The sequence below is a fragment of the Eretmochelys imbricata genome, chromosome 25 (assembly GCF_965152235.1).
Source record: "Eretmochelys imbricata isolate rEreImb1 chromosome 25, rEreImb1.hap1, whole genome shotgun sequence".
NCBI classification, from domain to species: Eukaryota; Metazoa; Chordata; order Testudines; family Cheloniidae; genus Eretmochelys; species Eretmochelys imbricata.
In genome coordinates, this window is record NC_135596.1 from 14,047,839 (window position 1) to 14,059,038 (window position 11,200).

The following is an 11,200-nucleotide window of genomic DNA, read 5'->3' on the forward strand; positions in this document are numbered from 1 at the left end:
TGAGAGAAGCAGTGCCTGCTCCTGTGAGTCCGTTTGCCCTATGAACTAGGCTGGCAAGGGGTGAAGGAGGAGATGAACCAGATTGAAGGATTGTGGCGTTGGCCCTCTGGGTAGCTCCGGGGAAGCTGTAGAAAACCTCAGGAGGGCTCCTCTCTCCCAGCACCTGTCTGTGCAGATGTTCCAGTGAGAACTTGTTGCAGGACAAATATTGGCCTGGCCTGGGGGCTTGGCCCTGCCAGTGAGACGGTGTCCCCGCACTGAGACGCGCCAGGAGACCGGCCGTGCCCAGCGGGCTTCAGGCTACACCATCTCGCCCCGAGTCAGCGCGGGAGACTCCGGGTATAAAACTGCATCTCTGCTGGCAGGGGAGGAGCAAACGGGGGCCTCTCTGGCTCAGCTGTGTCCTGACTGTACTAATAGCCCCCCGATACCGCCCCCCCACTCCTCCCAGGGGCACAGTCCTGCATGGCACCAAGGGGTGATTTTCCAAAGAGCTGCCCTGTCCCTGAAGATCAGGCCTGAGGCACATTCCCGAGCCCCTTGCAGAACACGCCTGATACTTACTAACTGCCCTGGGCCCTTTGAATTCAGGCCTGTGGCTTGGCACGGCCAGACAGGCATGGGGCCGCGGCAGAAGCCCAACATACGACCCTGCCCCGCTCTGCCCAAGCGGAGGGCAAACCTGAGATCTGAATTGCTGTTAAACTCGACCCACCGGCAATGTCTGTTGCTCAATCAAGACAGGTACAAGTGTGCACCACCGAGCCCTTTTATCAGCTCATTGTTCTTGAGGAGATAACAAGCCCAAAGTTTCCTAGGACACTGGCCTTGGTTTGTTTGTTTTATGTTTGAAACTAGCTCTTCAGCTGTTCCTCTCCCCAGCTCCCCCTTGCTTTACAACGCACCCTCCCTTCTGAACCTAGGACATCTGTGGTTCAGTTTCTTGTGTAGCCTTGCGCTGGAGTCAGGAACTGCACACATTAAATCTGCTGCTGAGATAACACGTCCATCCCCTTCCCGGCCTGCAATACAAAAACCCAAAGAAAGCAGAAGTCGCAGGAAACTGAAGATCTGGTTCTATTTTCAGCACATGTTCTGGCAAGGGACCATCTCTCCCCCCTGATTGTGGCAGAATTTTCTTGCTACCCCCTCCCAGGTGCTGTTCGTGGAATCTCTCCGGACCCTGCAACCCCGAGGTAGGAGGTGAAGCCACCAGCTCACAGACCTGGGGGTGCAAAGGGCTGACCCTCCCTGACGGCGGGGGCGAGGGTTTGCTAGCTCTGAGGTGCGATGCTGTGGCCTCAGGTCTGCAAAGCGTTGAGTCGTGGGCTTCCGGCTCCCTCCTGCTCCAGCCAAGTCTAGTTCCTCACCAGCGGCTGCAGGAAGCTGGTTCAATCAGCCGTGTCCTGGGCTGGTGCAGCATGTGGCTCATTCTGTTCCCTCTGCCGTTTGGCCTTCATACACATTGCGGGGGCTTGGCTGACCCGTAGTGCAAAGCGTGTGGGTCCCTGCTCCCGTCCCCTCCCGACTGTGACTTCTGCCCCTGCCCGGTGGGGTCTTAACCCAGTGAAAACTGAAGCTTCCCAGTGGGGTGGGTGGTTTTCTTTGCTCTCCCTTCCTCCCGTCCCTCCACTGAGAACTGAGGCCATGTTCTGAGAATAAATGAGTGGTTTTTATAACCAGCGTCCTGCAGCTTGGCTGACTGCTAGTGGGGGAGAGTTTCCTGGGTGCAAGGTTTCCTGGGCATAGCGCCAGGCGATGGGCGGGGGGCGGCCTGGCACTGATTATTCTGTCGCAGGTAGGGTTGCCAGGTGTCCAGTTTTCGACCGGAACGCCCAGTCGAAACGGGACCTTGGTGGCTCCGGGCAGTGCTGCCGACCCGGCTATTAAAAGTCCGGTTGGTGGCGCAGGCAGGCTCCCTACCTGGCTCCAGGCGAGTCCTGGGAAGCTGCTGGCATCTCCCTCTGGCTCCTAGGCAGAGGAACAGCCAATGGGAGCTGAGGGGGCGGTGCGAGAGCTGCAGGTTTGCACCTCAGCATAGGAACTGGAGGGAGATGCCAGGAGCTGCCTGAGGAAAGCGCTGCCCAGAGCCTGTACCCCAACCCCTGCCCTGGCCCCACCCCAGAGCCCCCCCAGCCAGAGCCCCCTCCTGCACCCCAAACCCTGGCCCCATCCCAGAGCCCACACCCCCAGCTGGAGCCCTCACCCTCCCCACACCCCACCCTCCTGCCCCATCACAGATCCCCTCCCTCACCCTGAACCCCTCATTTCTGGCCCCACCCCAGAGCCTACACCCCTCAGCCCAGATCCCGCTCCTGCACTCTGGACCCCTCATCTCCCGTATGCGCAGACGGAGTCTAAATTGCCTCTCCCCCTCGCGCCTCAGCCCAGTGAAAATGAGTGAGGGTGGGGGAGAGCAAGGGATGGGGGTGGAGTGAGAGGGGGCGGGGCCTCAGGAAGTGGGTGGGGCAGGGGCGGGGCAAATGTGTTGGGCTTCTGCAAATGGAAAGTTGGCATCCCTCGTAACGGGGCGCACGCTTTGCGGGGCGGAGGCTTGTGGTGCTGAATCAGAGCCTGGGGCCGGCAGCTGACCTGCCTGTTCAGCCAGGCCCCCTGCCGCTGGGATGCCCCGGGAGCCCAGCCGCTATGCCAAGCGGGAGCACTAGCCCACCTGCAGCTCCGCACCTGCTTCTGTGCCTGCAGTGTTCCCAGCCCCGCCGCCTTGCCTGGTGCTTGGCTCTGTTCCTGGCCTCTCCCTCCTGCTCTGACCACTAGGCTGGGGCGCCCACGCTGTCACGGAGTCCCCGGGCGATGCTCTGGAGCTGCTCCCCATGAAGCCAGGCAGGACTCTGGGGAAGTCTCCTCTCTGTGAGCAGCCTGTCTGCAGGACACACAGCTCACCCGGCTTCCACCTTCCTGGGTCTGACCTCGGAGCATTCAGCATCCTCTGCCCCTCCGTGCGCTTCCCCCAGCGAGTCGGCCCAGGCAGGCTCCTGGGGAAGCCAGAGGGTCCTGCCCCCGAACTCCGCAGTCAGACGGGACTCTCAGCCAGCCAGTAAAACAGACGGTTTATTAGACAACAGGAACATGGTCTAACACAGAGCTTGTAGGTGCAGAGAACAGGACCCCTCAGCTGGGTCCATGTTGGAGGGCAGTGAGCCAGACAACCCCGTCTGCCCTTCACTCCATCTCTCCAGCCAGCCCCAAACTGAAACTCCCTCCTTCCCTGCTCCTCTGGGCTTTCCCGGGCCAGGAGGGCACCTGATTCCTTTGTTCTCCAACCCTTTAGCTCTCACCTTGCAGGGGGGAAGGGCCCAGGCTATCAGTTGCCAGGAGACAGGGTGTCGGCCATTCTCTGTGTCCAGACCCCTGCACACACCTGCCCTCTAGGGCTCTGCAACGATCATACACCCTTATCCAACCCCCTAGATACTTAAGAACTGCATAGGGGAAACTGAGGCACCCCCACACTATTCAGAGGAAACATTAAGAACAGTCCCGCTGCATCACACGCGCCCCGTTCGTGACCCTGTCACTGGGGGGGATTTGACAATTGGTAATGAGGGGATGGCCAGGATGCCTGCGGGCCACCTGGCAGCGATTAGGGCCGGATCCTTGGCGGGTGTGAATTGGTGCAGCTCTGAGTTCAGGATCTGGTCCTTACGCCCGTCAGCTGAAGGAATATTAGCAGGGGCCTGGGATTTTAGCCTCATCAGGACACCTGGGTCCCCGGCTGAGGTGTGGCTGTGGAGGCTGGAGCGTTTGGTTCTGCTTGTGGGGAAGGTGCAGGGAAGGGGGTTGGCATGCAGCCGGCAAGGAGCCCAGCAGGAGGGTGGGGAGAACGCAGCACCCTGGGCCTGGGAAGAGCGAACGCGTCCCCATAGCCCAGTTGGCTCTCCGGTAAACTCACTCACCCCCCGGGATCTGTGCTTCATCCCCTGGGCGCTTTGTCCATAGGCCCCCCCCGGGAAGTAACGCGCTACCTGGCCAGCCTGGCCCTGCTCGTCCTGGCGCTGGCATGCCGTGGGGGCACTGAGGAGCAGCACGACTCCCTGGTGAAGCTGTGTGGCTGGGAGTTCATTCGCCCCATCGTCACCTCATGCGGGGGCTCCTGGTGGAAGTTCTACTCCCGGAGCCCCGGGCAGGAGCCAGGTAAAGTCGGCGGTAAGTGGGCACCGGTTCCTATTGCGGCTTCACCGGCCCTGCTGCGAACCCTGCTGCCGTGGGCCATGCGCTCCCTGGGGTGAGGAGGGGACAGCTCCGGCAGGCCAGCCCATGACTGGTCATTAAAGCGATTAAGAAGCTATGGGGCTGGGGCAGGAGGTGTCTCCAAGCTCACGGTGCTTCGGGCAGCTGCCCCCTCTGCAGCCCAGGGGAGTGGTGTTGTGGGAGCCAGATTTTGGTCCCCAGATTCTTCCTCTGACCTGGCTCGCGCTGGCCTGGGTAGGTAAAGGTGACATTGTGCTAACCCTGGTCAGTTTTCCCCATCTGTCCTCCGGCCTGAGCAGAGAAGCCCCACCTGGGGCGGCCGGAATCTGGTCCCTCTGCCACGCACAGACCCACCTCCTCTCGCTCGCTCTCTTTCTCAGCTTGTGACGAAGTGGGACAGTTCTTAATGTTTCCTCCGAATATTGTGGGGGTGCCTCAGTTTCCCATATGCAGTTCTTAAGTATCTAGGTGGTGGGGTAAGGGTGTATGATGATTGCAGAGCCCTAGAGGGCAGGTGTGTGCAGGGGTCTGGACACAGAGAATGGCCAACACCCTGTTTCCTGGCAACTGATGGCCTGGGCCCTTCCTTCCTTCCCTCCCTCCCCCCCAAGGTGAAAGCTGAAGGGTTGGAGAACAGAGGAATCAGGTGACCACCTGGCCCAGGAAAGGAACAAAGCCCAGAGGAGGAGGGGCTGGAGGGAGTTTCAGTTTGGGGCTGGCTGGGACATGGAGTGAAGGGCAGACGTGGTTGTCTGGCTCACTGCCCCCCAACATGGACCCAGCTGAGGGGTCCTGTTCTCTGCACCTACAAGCTCTGTGTTACACCATGTTCCTGTCATCTAATAAACCTCTGTTTTACTGGCTGGCTGAGAGTCACGGCTGACTGCGAAGTTGGGGTGCAGGACCCTCTGGCTTCCCCAGGAGCCCTGCCTGAGCGGACTCGCTGTGGGAAGCGCACGGAGGGGCAGAGGATGCTGAATGCTCCGAGGTCAGCCCCAGGGAGGTGGAAGCTGTGTGAGCTGTGTGTCCTGCAGACAGGCTGCTCACAGAAAGGCGACTGCCCCAGAGTCCTGACTGGCTTCATGGGGAGCAGTTCCAGAGCATTGCCCAGGGACTCCGTGCCAACTGGTGGCAGAGGTGGGATGTACTGCACCCCGTGGATGGCGCTTCCTGCAGTAAGTGACTGGGGAGCAGTAACACGAAGGGGGATTGCTGAGGACCAGGCGTGCTGAAGGCTCAGAGAGGAGCGGTTTCGGGGGGCGGTTAACCCCTGGGAGTGTGTGACCAGCGAGAAGGACTGTGCAGTAATGGGGTCCCCCTGGGGACTGCAGTGAGCAGTCTCAGGGGCAGAGGAGCCTGCAGCTTGGCCCGGGGAGAGAGAAGGACTTTTGCAGTAACAGGGTCCCCTGGGGGATTGCAGTGAGTGGTCCCGGGGTGGAGAAGTCTGCAGGTCGACCCTGGCAAAGAGGTGGTGACCTCGAGAAGGGCTGGCACACTAGGGGTTCTCCCTGGAAACCGTGGGGAGCTGAGAACACACGGGCCTGTGAGTCCACAACAACTTGGGAGGAGCGGAGTGATGGCCTGTCACCGTCTCCTTAAGAAGGACATTGTAACCCTGTGCAGAAAGAGAGGGTTGAGCATTGGAAAGTTCACCAAAGCAGAGTTAATCGTGCAGCTGGAGGAGGATGATCGCTCTAAGGAACAGATTCCTGACTCCAAATGGGGCTAGAGCAGGATCTGGTTGCAGCTGGGGTGGTAGCCAGGCATCGCCAAGACTCCTGTCCCCGACCAGACGAGGGTCTTCACGATCGGGTTCCCCATCGGGGGATCGGAGACGGACGGGATTGGAGCTGAGTCCGAGAGAGCAAGAGGACTGTGGGAGACAGCGAAAGCCCAAGAAAGAGCTGCAGAAGCAGCAGCAGCATGAACTGGCGGTGGTGGGGCGGAGAGGCCTAGGGGACCTCCCCGGGGTGAGTGGGGATAGATCCTGGGGGGCCAGTTCCGCAGGGAAGCTCGAGACTAAATTGCTGCCCCTGGTTAAGGAGGGGGAGGATGTGGATGCCACCTCACTGCCTTTGAGCAGGCTGGCGATTTGAACCAGGGGGACCCTGCGGAAAAGCCCCGGTGTCTAGCTCCCTTGCTGGGTCCCAAGGCCATAGACTCCATCAGCCAGATGGGTGGGGAGGTGGACAGGCTCCCACTCCTGACCCCAACCTATATGTCTGTGTGGAGTTTCCTGGGGCCAGGCCCCTCGGACCTCCAGTGGGAGCAGAAGGTGGTGATCGATGGGGAGACATTCCTGGGGTGGCGAGATCCTGGGACAGAGAGAACTGGTGTCAGGCCCTGGGTGGTGCAGCCTCAGAGGCTGAGGGGCTGTGTGAGCTGAGTGAGGGTCCCAGGGACAAAGCCCCTCGCCCTGCCTATGGCCCAGATCCCTGTGCAGACCCAGAAGGGGTGGGGCTGGCTGGTCGTTGGGGTTCTCCACAACACCAGCTGCGAGACCCTGTTGTGGGGTGACTGTGTCTCTTTGGGACAGGATCCAGGCCCTGTTCCTGTAACTGCCAAGGGTTTGAATTTGAATCCAGGGAACCAATTGGTGGAGAGGGAAATGGTCAGTGAAAAGGCAAAAAGAAAAGGAGTACTTGTGGCACCTTAGAGACTAACCAATTTATTTGAGCATGAGCTTCAGATGACCTGGCTGGCAGCAGGGAGGAGCCCCTAGGCTCAGGCTACCTGCCTGCCTGTAACCAGACCCCTGGGGCTGGGTGGGACAGAGAGATGCTCCCTGCCCCTTGCACATCAGAGTGGGGACTCTCGCTGGCTCTGATGCAGTGAGGAAAGCAGCGAGCTCGCTCCCTACCCCCACTGGGACAGCAAGGGCAGCGCTGAGCACAGTGGGAGCTGAGACCCCAGCTGAGTGGGGGGAGACACAGGCAGGGCAGGGGATCTGTGGGGAGTGGCAAGGTGCTTGGTAAGGAAAGTCTGGATGAGCCTAGGCAGCCTTGTGAGCTGATGGCTTTGTCCAGTCAGCAGGGTGGGAAGGCGAGGAGAGTGGAAGATGAGTGTCCCTGGACCTTACCTGTTAGCTGGGTGGAGAATTGGGACAGGGAAGGAAACGTGCCCGTGTCTGTCAGGGGTATTGACTTGCCTATGGACGGAGCTACCCTGATCACCAAGCAGTTATCTGTGACCAGCCTTGTGTGCTGGGACAAAGGGAATGAGATCCCAAGCTGTGTGTCTGGGAAAGGAGAAAGTGTGTCCGGCTCTTCTTGGTCTGTGGAGCAGACAGAAGGGGCCTTTCAGCCTGTGACGGTTGAGGGTCGTGCAGTTGTCTCAGAGTTTGTTCTCGATTCAGCTAAAGCCCAGGAAGGGAAGGGTCCTAAGTTTGTGTCTGCTCGGGAAAATGGCCCTGTAACTAGGTCGCATCCAGTTAGTGTCTATGTAAAATCCCAGAGAGCAGACAATTCTGGTGCTTGTATTTTGCCTGTTGCTAGTGTGTTGTTGGAAAGGGTGGAGCAACTCTGTCTAATCAGGGTGAGATCCTAGCCAGGGCACAAGGAGAGCATGAAGGTGTGTGATTGTGTTACCTACTGAGGGTGTGGAAACCTGTAGCAAGAAGGAAAAGATTCCTGAACTTGTGTCAGAGTAACAGCCGTGTTAGTCTGTATTCGCAAAAAGAAAAGGAGTCCTTGTGGCACCTTAGAGACTAACCAATTTATTTGAGCATGAGCTTTCGTGAGCTACAGCTCACTTCATCAGATGCATACCGTGGAAACTGCAGCAGATGCATCTGATGAAGTGAGCTGTAGCTCACGAAAGCTCATGCTCAAATAAATTGGTTAGTCTCTAAGGTGCCACAAGGACTCCTTTTCTTTCTGAACTTGTGTGTGGCAAAGGGAAGGAGAATGCTTCTAACCTTTTCTCTAGGAAGTCTGTCAGTTTGCCTGAAAGGGGATTGTGTAGGAATCCGCCTGATGGGCCAGAGGTGATTCTGGATGTAAGGGAGACCCAGAAAGAGTCTGTTGTTGCTCAGGAAAGTGTTCCTCTAGAGCAAGCCCTAGGTAAAGAGGGTAAGAGCAGAATTTCTGGGAGGGGTGAATTGTTGCATAGAAAAGCCCTTGGGAAAGGAATCCTCATGGAGTCTTTGCAAGCAGTTTACAGCAACTGAAGGGTGTGAAAGTGATTTAATCAAGAAAGTTTCAGTTCCTAACAGCCAGAAATTTTCTGTTGTGAATGGATCCACTGACTTTCCTGTTGAAAGACCCAGTGTGGAGAGCTTGGAGAAGGTCTCAGATGAAGTGAAAGCTGTTAAGAAAGTTAAACAGTCCTATAACCAAGTGGCTGTGTTTGGCCAGCTTGTTGGGGAGAAGACCCAATCCCAGTTTGACCCCCTGGGGTTTTGGGGTGGCCAAAGGGCACGGGCTGCAGAAACCTTCCCACATGCGGCCTGCGAGTGCTATCGACCACCCCCGACCTAAGGGAGGGCGTGAAACTGGAAGGGCCTGGTGTAACTCCTACCAAGGAATGGGAGAGATGCTGGGGCATCCATGGGAATGTTGGTGGCTTCGAACTTCCCCAGGTCACCGGGTAAAGTGACCCCGCTCAGTTCGATCTCGAAGGGGGGAGAGATGTGATGAAGTGGGACAGTTCTTAATGTTTCCTCCGAATATTGTGGGGGTGCCTCAGTTTCCCCTATGCAGTTCTTAAGTATCTAGGTGGTGGGGTAAGGGTGTATGATGATTGCAGAGCCCTAGAGGGCAGGTGTGTGCAGGGGTCTGGACACAGAGAATGGCCAACACCCTGTTTCCTGGCAACTGATGGCCTGGGCCCTTCCTTCCTTCCCTCCCTCCCCCCCAAGGTGAAAGCTGAAGGGTTGGAGAACAGAGGAATCAGGTGACCACCTGGCCCAGGAAAGGAACAAAGCCCAGAGGAGGAGGGGCTGGAGGGAGTTTCAGTTTGGGGCTGGCTGGGACATGGAGTGAAGGGCAGACGTGGTTGTCTGGCTCACTGCCCCCAAAATGGACCCAACTGAGGGGTCCTGTTCTCTGCACCTACAAGCTCTGTGTTAGACCATGTTCCTGTCGTCTAATAAACCTCTGTTTTACTGGCTGGCTGAGAGTCACGGCTGACTGCAAAGTTGGGGTGCAGGACCCTCTGGGTTCCCCAGGAGCCCTGCCTGAGCGGACTCGCTGGGGGAAGCACACGGAGGGGCAGAGGATGCTGAATGCTCCGAGGTCAGACCCAGGAAGGTGGAAGCCGGGTGAGCTGTGTGTCCTGCAGACAGGCTGCTCACAGAAAGGCGACTGCCCCAGAGTCCTGACTGGCTTCATGGGGAGCAGTTCCAGAGCATCGCCCAGGGACTCCGTGACACAGCTAAACAGCTCAGGTGGCTCAACTGTGATCAGTTCTCCCCTGGCCCCGAGGCGGCCGAAGGCCCTGGCTCCCCCGAAGGTGCCAGACACCCTGTCCTGGTGGCCCTGCTAGGGTCCCAGGAGAACCCAGGAGCTGCCTTCCTGCCTCGGCGTGTGGAGCGTGACATCGGCCCAGCAGGCATGTGCTGCACCCGGGGCTGCACCAGAAAGGAGATGATGCCCTTCTGTTAGGAGCCAGGATTCTCCCCCCACTTCCCGCCCTGCCCATTAGCCTCTGCTGGCCCTTGCAAGCACACTCTGCTAAAGGGACTCAGAAGCCAAGCCCCTGGCCTGCCCCAGTGTGACCAGGTTGCCTGTAGGCTGACAGGCCCAAAGCAGCAGCCCCATCCCAGCCCCGCCACCCAGCTGACAGGGGAGCAGGCCTGCCGGAGGAGCCAGCTCTGAATGCTGCAGCCGGGGTTCTGGGCAAGCAGCTGAGCCTGGCCAGCCGGTTTGGTTAATTCCAGGAACAACCAACGCCCCTGATAAACTGGCGCCGTGGTGAGTCAGGGTGTGTTTCTGAGGGCCCTGCTCAGTGAAGGAGTGTCACGGAGTGCCTGGGCGATGCTTGGGAACTGCTCCCTACGAAGCCAGTCAAGACTCTGGGGAAGTCTCCTCTCTGGGAGCAGCCTGTCTGCAGGACACACAGCTCACCCGGCTCCCACCTTCCTGGGTCTGACCTCGGAGCATTCAGCATCCTCTGCCCCTCCGTGCACTTCCCCCAGCGAGTCCGCCCAGGCAGGCTCCTGGGGAAGCCAGAGGGTCCTGCCCCGCAACTCCGCAGCCAGACGTGACTCTCAGCCAGCCAGTAAAACAGAGGTTTATTAGATGACAGGAACATGGTCTAACACAGAGCTTGTAGGTGCAGAGAACAGGACCCCTCAGCTGGGTCCATGTTGGGCGGCAGTGAGCCAGACAACCACGTCTGCCCTTCACTCCATGTCCCAGCCAGCCCCAAACTGAAACTCCCTCCAGCCCCTCCTCCTCTGGGCGTTCCCCTTTCCGGGGCCAGGAGGGCACCTGATTTCTTTGTTCTCCAACCATTTAGCTCTCACCTTGCAGGGGGGAAGGGCCCAGGCCATCAGTTGCCAGGAAACAGGGTGTTGGCCATTCTCTGTGTCCAGACCCCTGCACACACCTGCCCTCTAGGGCTCTGCAATGATCATACACCCTTATCTCACCACCTAGATACTTAAGAACTGCCTAGGGGAAACTGAGGCACCCCCACACTGTTCAGAGGAAACATTAAGAACAGTCCTACTTCGTCACAGGGTGTCCAGGAAGTGCCGGCTGTGAGTGAGTGTGTGTGTGTGTGTGGGTCGTTTTCACCCCCCCCCCCGGTCCGTTCTACACAGTTTGTACACAGTTTGGTGTTGGCTTCTTTAAGCCATTTAAAGACCCCCAGGCCTAGCAGAAAGCCAAGAGCTGACATTTCAGTGCTTGTCAGTCATCCAAAATCCTGCTGCCCACCCTCCCACCATTAAAGTTAGCGCTGGGGTGGGTGTGGGGGGGGTGTTGTTTGACTTTATTTTAAGGTTCCAGTTCCCGCACTCCTGGGATTACTCCAGCAGCTCAGCTGC

At 58.6% G+C, this 11,200-nt stretch overlaps 1 protein-coding gene across 1 annotated transcript; it reads left to right on the plus strand.

The window, feature by feature from the left end:
- Window positions 1-1,758: 1,758 nt before the first annotated feature.
- INSL3 (insulin like 3) lies at window positions 1,759-10,200 on the plus strand. The gene is made up of 3 exons (XM_077805479.1): window positions 1,759-1,798; window positions 3,958-4,152; window positions 9,559-10,200. Exons 1-3 carry the CDS (start codon window positions 1,759-1,761, stop codon window positions 9,810-9,812), a joined length of 489 nt encoding a protein of 162 aa, XP_077661605.1. The 3' UTR covers window positions 9,813-10,200.
- The last annotated feature ends 1,000 nt before the right edge of the window (window positions 10,201-11,200 follow it).